Consider the following 12,510-nt stretch of genomic DNA (forward strand, 5'->3'; position numbering starts at 1 on the left):
TCCAATGGGAACTTTTCCGGTCCTCACTTTGGTGCCTGTACAAGAATGTGTGTGTGTGTGTGTGTGTGTGTGTGTGTGTGTGTGACGGCAGCTCCTCCCCTCAACAAGCCGACCCCCGTTTCTGTGGGTCAGCTGCTTCTTCCTTGTTTGTTCAGCCATTGTCACACTTGGGCTCCACACCACACACACACACACACACACACACACACACACACACACACACACACACACACCCACACACACACACAAATCCACATTTCTCACTCAACTTCAGAAAATTCCAAGACTGGAAGACGCAGCGTGAGAAAGCAGTTTGACACTCCTGGTCGACTCGGACTCTCAAGTTCTTTTTGGTACTCAAAGATCCTCTTTATCAATCAATCAATCAATCAATGTTTACTTATATAGCCCTAAATCACAAGTGTCTCAAAGGGCTGCACAAGCCACAACGACATCCTCTGTACAGAGCCCACATAAGGGCAAGGAAAAACTCACCCCAGTGGGACGTCGATGTGAATGACTATGAGAAACCTTGGAGAGGACCGCAGATGTGGTCCCCCCCCCCCCCCCCCCCCCCCGTTTGTTTTTTTATTTTTTTGTTTGTTTGTTTTTTGTCATAAAAAAACACAATCATGTGTGCTTACGGACTGTATCCCTTGCAGACTGTATTGATATATATTGATATATAATGTAGGAACCACAATATTAATAACAGAAAGAAACAACCCTTTTGTGTGAATGAGTGTAAATGGGGGAGGGAGGTTTTTTGGGTTGGTGCACTAATTGTAAGTGTATCTTGGGTTTTTTATGTTGATTAAATTAAAAAAAAAAAAAAAAAATTTAATTATTTTTTTATTTTTTATTTTTTATTTCTTGTGCGACCTGGTACCAATCGATCCACGGACCGGTACTGGCCCGCGGCCCAATGGTTGGGGGCCCCCGGCCTACACTTCTCTTTTGTAAAGTAAATGTGAACAGCGGATATGGGCATCTACATCAACTATATGATTTGCCTGAGAAGCTGGACAGGACAAAAAGAAAAATTTAAAAATTTAAAAAAAGGCTGGTCCTAAAGAGGTAAGCATTTTTCGAAGGTCTCAAGAAGGTAACAAATACAAACATTTGTGTAAGGAATAGAATTTTGATTTTATTTTTATTTTTTTTGTCATAAAAAAATGACTGTATCCCTTGCAGACTGTATTGATATATATTGATATATAATGTAGGAACCACAATATTAATAACAGAAAGAAACAACCCTTTTGTGTGAATGAGGGGGGAGGTTTTTTGGGTTTGTGCACTAATTGTAAGTGTATCTTGTGTTTATTATGTTGATTTAATAAAAAAAAAATATATATATTTATATATATATATATATATATATATATATATATATATATATATATATACATATTTTTTATTTCTTGTGCGACCCAATCGATCCACGGACCGGTACCGGGCCGCGGACCGGTGGTTGAGGACCACTGTCCTACACTTTTCTTTTGTAAAGTAAATGTGAACAGCCGATGTGGGCATCTACATCAACTATATGATTTGCCTGAGCAGCTGGACAGGACAAAAAGAAAAATTTAAAAATTTAAAAATTAAAAAAAAAAAGGCTGGTCCTAAAGAGGTAGGCATTTTTCGGAGGTCTCAAGAAGGTAACAAATACAAACATTTGTGTAAGAAATAGAATTTTTTTTTTTTTTTTTTTTTTTTTTTGTCATTAAAAAATACAATCATGTGTGCTTACGGACTGTATCCCTTGCAGACTGTATTGATATATATTGATATATAATGTAGGAACCACAATATTAATAACAGAAAGAAACAACCCTTGCGTGTGGCAAGGAGGTTTCTTGGGTTGGTGCACTAATTGTAAGTGTATCTTTTGTTTTTTATGTTGATTTAATAAAAAAAACAAAAAAACAATTTTTTAATTTTTTTTTTAATTTCTGGTGCGGCCCGGTACCAATCAATCCACGGACCGGTACCAGGCCGCGACCCGGTGGTTGGGGCACCACTGCTTTACAACATATGTAAATTGCTGTGAATTGAAATTTTAAAAAAAAATGTGCGTTAAAATTCTGTTGACTGAGCTGCCATATTTTTACTGTCAAATCTTGTTTTTAACCGCGTTTTACTTTCAATGGAAAAACGATACATTTGTTTTTACGGTAGAAAAACTGGCAGCTAAGTTGCCAGAATAAAAAAAATTAACAATGATAATAATAATAATAATACATTTTATTTGTAAAAAGCACTTTACATTGAGTAAACAACCTCAAAGTGCTACAGTGTATAAAAAAATAAAAATATAAAAATAAAAAGATAATACAATATTATGTCAGACCCACTCGACATCCATTGCATTCGGTCTCCCCTAGAGGGGGGGTTACCCACATATGCAGTCCTCTCCAAGGTTTCTCATAGTCATTCACATCGACGTCCCACTGGGGTGAGTTTTTCCTTGCCCTTATGTGGGCTCTGTACCGAGGATGTCGTTGTGGCTTGTGCAGCCCTTTGAGACACTTGTGATTTAGGGCTATATAAATAAACATTGATTGGTTGATTGATTGATAATAAAAAATAAATAAAAATTAAAACTAGAAAAGACAGATAGCTAAAACTAGTATGCATATATCTAAAAAAAAAAAAAAAGGCTTTTTTAAAAAGATGGGTTTTTAAGCCTTTTTTAAAAGCATCCACAGTCTGTGGTGCCCTCAGGTGGTCAGGGAGAGCGTTCCACAGACTGGGAGGGGCGGAGCAGAAAGTATAATGTACAATATAACAACAATATAATGTTGCAGGAAAACAAAGTCAATTTAATAGTCAAATTGTGGCAACTAAGCTGCCAGCTTTTTCCGTAAAAAAACCCAAAATGGTGGCACTGTTTTTCCATTTCTTGTAAAATGTTGTAAAAAAAAAACAATAAAAAAAACCCACTATATTTTACAGTAACATTTTGTAAATTTAAAGTTTTTACAGTAAAATGGACAGTCTACTTAAAACAATTTATATGATTAATAATGAAATCCAGAGGCAAACTCATACATTATTCACTATTACTAGTGGCCCTCTGAAGGCAGCCATAACTGCCATGTGGCCCTCAATGGAAATGAGTCTGACATCCCTATTTTAACTCATCAACTTCAGGCTTAGGTCAGGCTGATTACACCAAGTACACTGCAGACGAAGGGATTCATAAATAACTAATTAATACATTTACATACAATTATGTCGTGCTTGACTAAATTAATATTACATATAATAATAATACTACTAAACTACATTTTTCAATAAAAATAAAGTGCAAATGAAAATACAGCTTCACCACTTTAGTCATCATTTTTGCGCTTAAGAAACTTCTCTATGACTTCTTCTTTTTGTTTGATACTGTCATTACTGCCACAAGTGGTGGAAAAGTGAATTACAACTGAGTACCACAGCGACCCACACGGACCACAGCTGGGAAACACATTGTCAGAATAATTGTATCTAAGTTATCACAAAACTTTGTGTTTCAATGAGTTCCCGGCGAGAAGACAAAAGCTTGTCTTTGATCCTACCAAGAAGAAGGCTTGTAAAACTCCACAGTGTAGGATGGGAAGCAACATGAAGGTGTTCTGTTTCTTTGATGTATTGTAATCCACAGAAAGATTTTGTCTTGACCCGAGAGCTACAAAGCGGAGAGGAAGCAGGACCTTTTCTTTGAACGGTTTGTATTGAAGGCGATGGCTGTTTACGACCCCCCTCCCTTAGAAACAGCTGTTGCCATGTAATCAGGGAAAGTCCAACTAAAAGAGGAGACGTACAATCTTTCGTCAGAGCGTGGAACACTGTACATGGGTACAGGTGTACGTGTTTCTCCTCATTAAGCCAAATTTAATTCTGTCTTTGTTTAATTCCTTGCTTCTTGTCTTGTTTAATAGATGTCATCAGTGTTTGAACCTGACACACATGTTTTTTGGCGGCCCTCTAGGGGGCGCTCGCAGCCCAACAGTTGGTTAAGAAACCACCCCAAAAATATCTGTTTCCCAACTGTTGTCTGTATGGGTCGCAGTTGTAATACATTTTCCCACCACTTGTGGCAGGAATGACAATAACAAACAAACAGAAGAAGTCTGGAGCTAAAATCGAAGAAAAGTTTCTTAAGCGCAAAAATTATAACTACAGTGGTGAAGCTGTATTTTCATTCGCACTTTAATTTTACTGACATAAAAATAAATATAAATATAAATCATTTATTATAAATTTTTAAATGTATTTTTATTTTATGTATTTATATTTATTTCAGCACTGTAATTATTCCTAAGTATTCATTAAGTACCACCTTAATGACAACATTAAATACAGTAGTGTAGTAGACCTAAGTATTCATTAAGTACCACCATAATGACAACATTAAATACAGTAGTGTAGTAGACCTAAGTATTCATTAGTACCACCATAATGACAACATTAAAACACAGTAGTGTAGTAGACCTAAGTATTCATTAAGTACCACCATAATGACAACATTAAATACAGTAGTGTAGTAGACCTAAGTATTCATTAAGTACCACCATAATGACAACATTAAATACAGTAGTGTAGTAGACCTAAGTATTCATTAAGTACCACCATTAAGACAACATTAAATACAGTAGTGTAGTAGACCTAAGTATTCATTAAGTACCACCATAATGACAACATTAAATACAGTCGTGTAGTAGACCTAAGTATTCATTAAATACCACCATAATGACAACATTAAATACAGTAGTGTAGTAGACCTAAGTATTCATTAAGTACCACCATAATGACAACATTAAAATACAGTAGTGTAGTAGACCTAAGTATTCATTAGTACCACCATAATGACAACATTAAATACAGTAGTGTAGTAGACCTAAGTATTCATTAAGTACCACCATAATGACAACATTAAATACAGTAGTGTAGTAGACCTAAGTATTCATTAAGTACCACCATTAAGACAACATTAAATACAGTAGTGTAATAGACCTAAGTATTCATTAAGTACCACCATAATGACAACATTAAATACAGTCGTGTAGTAGACCTAAGTATTCATTAAATACCACCATAATGACAACATTAAATACAGTAGTGTAGTAGACCTAAGTATTCATTAAGTACCACCATAATGACAACATTAAAACACAGTAGTGTAGTAGACCTAAGTATTCATTAAGTACCACCATAATGACAACATTAAATACAGTAGTGTAGTAGACCTAAGTATTCATTAAGTACCACCATAATGACAACATTAAATACAGTAGTGTAGTAGACCTAAGTATTCATTAGTACCACCATAATGACAACATTAAAACACAGTAGTGTAGTAGACCTAAGTATTCATTAAGTACCACCATAATGACAACACTAAATACAGTAGTGTAGTAGACCTAAGTATTCATTAGTACCACCATAATGACAACATTAAATACAGTAGTGTAGTTGACCTAAGTATTCATTAAGTACCACCATAATGACAACATTGAAATACAGTAGTGTAGTAGACCTAAGTATTCATTAAGTACCACCATAATAACATTAAAATACAGTAGTGTAGTAGACCTAAGTATTCATTAAGTACCACCATAATGACAACATTAAATACAGTAGTGTAGTAGACCTAAGTATTCATTAAGTACCACCATAATGACAACATTAAAACACAGTAGTGTAGTAGACCTAAGTATTCATTAGTACCAACATAACGACAACATTAAAATACAGTAGTGTAGTAAACCTAAGTATTCATTAAAAATAAGTATATTTCATATTTTTGGCCACTGTAACATTACACACAGTTCGAACAGTAACACTGTGTTTGAATATTTCATTTAGTGATTCTTTGGCGTACCACTACCACAAGGAATTTTGGGATTTCTCCATCTACGGTCCGTAATATCATCAAAAGGTTCAGAGAATCTGGAGAAATCACTGCATGTAAGCGGCAATGCTGAAAACCAACACTGAATGCCCGTGATCCTTGATCCCTCAGGCGATGCTGCATGAAAAAGCGGCTTCGGTGTGTAAAGGATATCACCACATGGGCTCAGGAACACTTCAGAAAACCACTGTCAGTAACTACAGTTGGTCGCTACATCTGTAAGTGCGAGTTAAAACTCTACTATGCAAAGCCAAATCCGTTTATCAACAACACCCAAAAACACTGGTTTCGGGTTTCCTCTGGAGTGAAAAAGTTGGGCCCTGAGGTCAACAAGGCTAGGAAACACTGTTCTATATCAGTGGTTCTTAAACTTTATTCACCAAGCACCGCCTCTGAAAACAATGCAGTAGCGTAGCAGGCCTAAGTATTCATTAAAAACAAGTATATTTAATATTTTTGGCCACACAGTTTGAACAGTAACACTGTGTTTGAATATTTCATTTAGTGATTTTTTTTTTGTACCACTACCACAGTTTGAGAATCCCTGCTCTATATGACAGGAGTACTGTTATATATCTATCCCAACATAGGGCTGCCAAAAGGCCACCAATCACTTATGTGCGGCCGTACAAAAGTACGTGTGTAAACAATTTAAAAGTATTAAATTATGTAACGTGAACACAACTTGGATGAGTTGTTGAGGTCGGACACGCTCCTCCTCTGGTTTCAAACCCGAGCCGGTCGGCCTGCATGCCAACTGCATTCCGTCGCCTCCTACAGCGTCACGACCATCTTCAACTTCCACGTTATCGTCTGAGACATCAATGACTATTTACCACAGTGGGAATGTTGAGCTGGAGCCTATCCCAGCTGGCTTTCAGGGTATATTGTACATGGTCACCTGTCAATCATAGGACACACCCTGTACTGTATGTGTACTGTAACACACCCGTATGGATAGTTACGCAATACACTGAACATAAGATGTTTTATGTCAGGCATGTCAAAGTGGTTTTCATTGAGGGCCACATGGCAGTTATGATCAGAGGGCCCCTTGTAGCAGTGAATAATGTATGAATATGATTTCATTATTAATTATAGAAATTGTTTTAAGTAGACTGTCCATTTTACAGTAAACACTTTACATTTACAACATTTTACTGCAAAATATAGTGGGTTTTTTTGTACATTTTTAATTGACATTTTTTGTAAATATAAAAACAGTACCACTGTTTGAGTTTGAGTTTATTTCGAACATGCAAGTATACAACATGATACATCACAATCTCCGGTTTCTCTTTTCAACATGTTCGAAAAGGAGTAGGAAGAAGCAGAGCTTATTTAATCCTACCCCTTTTCTTTTACATAACAGTTGCTAAAACTTTTGTTCACTTCCTGTTCTCAATTTATTCACAATATACTCCATAAGTAATCACAATAAAATAAGTAAATAAATAATAATTGGTGAAGTAAGTTACATTTCATATGTTGAGATAAGTAAGATTATTTTGTGAGTGAAAGAATGAAAGAATGGATGAGTTAAATAAATTCAGAATGTTTATCATGGTTCTTCTTCTTTGTACTTTGTAAACACTTTAAGTTTGAAGAGTTTCTTGAAGTGGATCATATTAGTACACTGTTTGATTGCTTTGCTTAATCCATTCCATAATTTCATTCCACATACTGATATACTGAAGGTCTTAAGTGTTGTACGTGCATACAAATGTTTTAAATTACATTTCTCCCTAAGATTACCGTATATTTCTCCTCTTTTTTTGAGAAGAATTGTTGTATATTCTTGGGTAGCAGGTTATAGTTTGCTTTGTGTATAATTTTATCTGTTTGCAAATTCACTATGTCGTAGAATTTCAGTATCTTTGATTCAATAAATAAAGGATTTGTGTGTTCTCTATATCCAACATGATGTATTATTCTAACTGATCTTTTTTGTAACACCGTTAATGAATGAAGTGTACTTTTGTAATTATTTCCCCATATTTCTGCACAATAACTCAGATATGGTAACACTAGCGAGCAGTAGAGAATATGAAGTGATTTTTTGTCCAGAACATGTTTTGCTTTATTCATTATTGACGTGTTTCTTGCTACTTTATGTTGTATATTTTTTACGTGAGATTTCCAGTTCAACTTATCATCAATCATTATACCTAGAAATTTGGTTTCATTTACTCTTTCAATTTCTATTCCGTCTATTTGTATTTGTGTTTGACTTTCTCTTCTACTGTTACCAAATAGCATTATTTTAGTTTTACTGAGATTCAACGATAGTCTGTTTTTGTCAAACTATCTTTTTAATTTGTTAATTTCTTCTGTTATTATTTGTAGTATCTTCTGTGTGTTCTCTCCTGAACAAAACGCTGTTGTATCATCCGCAAATAATACTAACTTTAAATCTTTTGTAACTTTACAAATGTCATTTATATATAGATTGAATGACATTTGTAAAGTTACAAAAGATTTAAAGTTAGTACTGTTTTTTGGGGGTTTTTTACGGAAAAAGCTGGCAGTTTAGTTGCCAGAATGTTTGTGTTAAATTGACTTTTTTTTTTCACAACATGATATTTTTCATGGAAAAAAACAGTACAAGTTATTTTGTTATTCTGGCAACTTAGCTGTCAGTTTTTACACCGTAAAAACAAATGTACCGTCTTTCCATTTAAAGTAATGCACCGTTAAAAACAACAACTCTAGATTTTACAGTGAAAAACTGGCAGCTCAATCAACAGAATTTTAACACCAAAAAAAGTAGTTTGTTTTTTTCCCAATTTATGCTGTAAAGAACAATGTAAAATGTATTGTCTTTTTTATTAATTTGATGGGTAGTTTGCTGTAAAGTCAAGTATTTTTATGTATTTGTATTTAGACAAAAACATGTTTGGAAAGTACTGTAATATTTGTTGCAATATTGGATGTAATTAACATTTAAAAGGTATGCAATTTCAAGCAGTTCATTTTTTTTTTTTTGGTCAAAATGGAAAAAAATTCATTACATTTAGTGATAAAATATGAAGTACTTTATTGGCACATATGTTTGCGGGCCAGATAAAATGATGTTGTGGGCCTTGACTTTGACACCTGTGCTTTGGGGTGTACTAGGAGTAAACCTACACAAGCAGAGCCGCCACTCCCTGCAGTGAGGGGGCTCATTAAGCGTGAATAAGCGCATGTAAAAGGTGAATTGATGAATGACAAGGCGCTTTATAGCATTCGTTTATCTTGGCCCCTTCCTGCTCCATCACTGGTAAGAACATAATGGCAAATCCTCCCTTGCACCTTCAATGTGGCACAGTGTCAGGGCTGGTAAACTGATCAAATCCCCATATTTAATTTTAGGTTTTAATCATGTTTTTTTTTTTTTTTTTTTTTCACAAAAAAAATATTTATTCAACAATTTATTTCCATGTTTTGTTGCAAAACATGCGATAAAATAACGTTTGATGAAAAAAAAAAGTATAAGAATCCATCCATCCATTTTCTGTGCCACGTAGCACAGGTGAGCTGGAGCCTAACCCAGCTGACTTTTAAAGTGAGAGTCGGGGTACACCTGGCAACCGCAGGACACACCCTCTAAGAGTACGCTCACACCTGTGGACAATTGACACTCATTTTACACTATACAATCTGTTCCCAGCCCCTTCCTGCTCCATCACTGATAACAATCTAATAGCGAATTTCCCAACTTCAAGTTTTAATTATGTTAAATTAAAAATTTCGCACTAAAAACACAACTTATTGAAACATGCATCAAAATCATATTTTAATTTTTCAAAAACTAGAAAAATTGTTTCACATAAACAAAAATAATATGCGGGGGGTGGGGGCTCAACATAAAATTGTGCTTAGCCTGCACACAAGCACGAGGAACACATATTAAGGCCATATATATACACACACACACACACACACACACACACACACACACACACACACACACACACACACACACACACACACACACACACACACACACACACATATATATATATATATATATATATATATATATATATATATATATATATATATATATATATATATATATATATATATATATATATATATATATATATATTCCGAGCATGATGATATCATGTTATTGATGGAAAAATGCATCTTCAGACAATATGATTTGCTTGAGCGGCTAGGTGACCCTGAGAGTAACAAGCGGTAGAAAATGGATTAGAAAGGACAGATATAAAAAAAATAAAAAAAAAATAAAAAAAAAAAAATATTATTATTATTATTATTTTATTTATTTTTTTAAACTTGGGATCCTATCTTGGGGGCCACTGTGCTATACTCATTAAGTGGCTTCTATTGATGTTTGTGTTTTGCATTCAGGGACTCAATAGCTTATAATGTAAAAGTGAGGAAAATAGAATAAACACTCACCTGCACAGGTGAGAGCCCCGTGGAAGACGTACTTGCAGCACACATCACACCAGGTGCTGTCCCCTCCAGGCCCAAAACTGTGGCCCTCCCCAGACTCCTCCTTCACCCTGGGGTCCTTTTCCTCCGGGCTGAAGATGGTCCTCACGTCCGGGGGTCTGAACCCCTTCTTGCGGCTCCTCTGCGGGCCCCCAGCGTGCTCTTCCTGGCCCGGCCTGTCCTTGGCCTCTGCCTGGAGCTTCCTCCGGTCTCGACTCCGCAGAGCTTCCCGTTGAGCTCTGTCGCTCCAAGCCGCCTCAAGGCTCTCCAGGCTGGGCGGCTGAGGGGAGACGTGCCGCCGCACCACCTTCACCATCCCTAAATTGGAGGCTTTGGAGAGCCGCAGCCTGGCGCCCGCCGGGGGTGTCGTTTCGTCCGGAGCGTCGCTCGGTGCCAGCGGGGCTTGGCTGACGTGAACGGCGGGCAGTGAAGGCTCAGCCGCGGCGTTGCGCTTGCGACCCCGGTGGGGGTGGACCACCTTCATCCTCACAGCCGGGTGGAGGCGGCATAAAGTTGGGGAAGCGTCATCGCGTCCGCGGGCCTCTCGCGAGTCTCCCTAGTCGTCGTGGAGGAGCAGGTTGAGGCGGTCTGCGCGGACCAGAACGGGTTGGATCTCATTTCACTGACGGCAGCAGAGCAGGCTGACCCCGCACGAAGAATTCTACTTTCAAGGAAATCACCTCCTTATCGGCGCACGTTCATCTTAATTATTTATTAGTAACACCTGAATTCATTAGTCGACTTGCGGTCACAATTCGGCTTCATTGACCACCTCTTTTAGCGCGTAATTTCAACATTTTAACAACATTTTCAACCCCCGTCGCAGTGCACTTCTCCTGCAGTAGCCCAACTTGACCACAGGAGGGCAGTGTTTTCACTTCTCTAAATGACAAGTTTCAGATGAGTTTTAAAACATTGATACGAAAATATTCTTTAAATTAAACTATCATTGACCACCTCTTTTAGCGCGTAATTTAAACATTTTAACAATCTTTTAGCGCGTAATTTAAACATTTTAACAACATTTTCAACCCCGGTCGCAGTGCACTTCTCCTGCAGTAGCCCAACTTGGGCCACAGGAGGGCAGTTTTTTCACGTCTCTAAATGACAGAAGTTTCAGATGAGTTTTAAAACACAGGACAAATACGGAAATATTCTTTAAATTAAATTATCATTGACCACCTCTTTTAGCGCGTAATTTAAACATTTTAACATTTTCAACCCCAGTCGCAGTGCACTTCTCCTGCAGTAGCCCAACTTGGCCACAGGAGGGCAGTGTTTTCACGTCTCTAAATGACATGTGTTTCAAAGTTTCAGATGAGTTTTAAAACATTGATACGAAAATCCATCCATCCATCTTCCATCCATCTTCGTCCAGCTCCTCCCGGGGGACCCCGAGGCGTTCCCAGGCCAGCCGGGAGACAGTCTTCCCAACGTGTCCTGGGTCTTCCCCGTGGCCTCCTACCGGTTGGACGTGCCCTAAACACCTCCCGAGGGAGACGTTCGGGTGGCATCCTGACCAGATGCCCGAACCACCTCATCTGGCTCCTCTCGATGTGGAGGAGTAGCGGCTTTACTTTGAGTGCCTCCCGGATGACAGAGCTTCTCACCCTATCTCTAAAAGAGAGACCCGCCACCCGGCATAGGAAACTCATTTCGGCCGCCTGTACCCGTGATCTTGTCCTTTCGGTCATAACCCAAAGCTCATGACCATAGGTGAGGATGGGAACGTAGATCGACCGGTAAATTGAGAGCTTTGCCTTCCGGCTCAGCTCCTTCTTCACCACAACAGATTGATACAGCGTCTGCATTACTGAAGACGCCGCACCGATCCGCCTGTCGATCTCACGATCCACTTTTCCCTCACTCGTGAACAAGACTCCTAGGTACTTGAACTCCTCCACTTGAGGCAAGATCTCCTCCCCAACCCGGAGATGGCACTCCACCCTTTTCCGGGCGAGAACCATGGACTCGGACTTGGAGGTGCTGATTCTCATCCCAGTCGCTTCACTGCGAACCGATCCAGTGAGAGCTGAAGATCCTGGCCAGATGAAGCCATCAGGACCATATCATCTGCAAAAAGCAGAGACCTAATCCTGCAGCCACCAAACCGGATACCCTCAACACCTTGACTGCATCTAGAAATTCTATTCATA

The 12,510-nt window shown here is 37.9% G+C and overlaps 1 protein-coding gene across 1 annotated transcript in view; it reads right to left on the reverse strand.

Moving 5' to 3' along the window:
- The window catches only part of rassf3 (Ras association domain family member 3), a 119,510-nt gene extending 108,372 nt beyond the window's left edge, over positions 1–11,138 (reverse strand). Inside the window, exon 1 of the mRNA XM_061983639.1 lies at positions 10,319–11,138. Coding sequence (XP_061839623.1) covers positions 10,319–10,838 — 520 coding nt within the window. The 5' untranslated portion in view covers positions 10,839–11,138. The remainder of the gene's footprint in view (positions 1–10,318) is intronic.
- Positions 11,139–12,510: the final 1,372 nt, after the last annotated feature.

The sequence above is a fragment of the Nerophis lumbriciformis genome, linkage group LG25 (assembly GCF_033978685.3).
Source record: "Nerophis lumbriciformis linkage group LG25, RoL_Nlum_v2.1, whole genome shotgun sequence".
Taxonomy (NCBI): Eukaryota; Metazoa; Chordata; class Actinopteri; order Syngnathiformes; family Syngnathidae; genus Nerophis; species Nerophis lumbriciformis.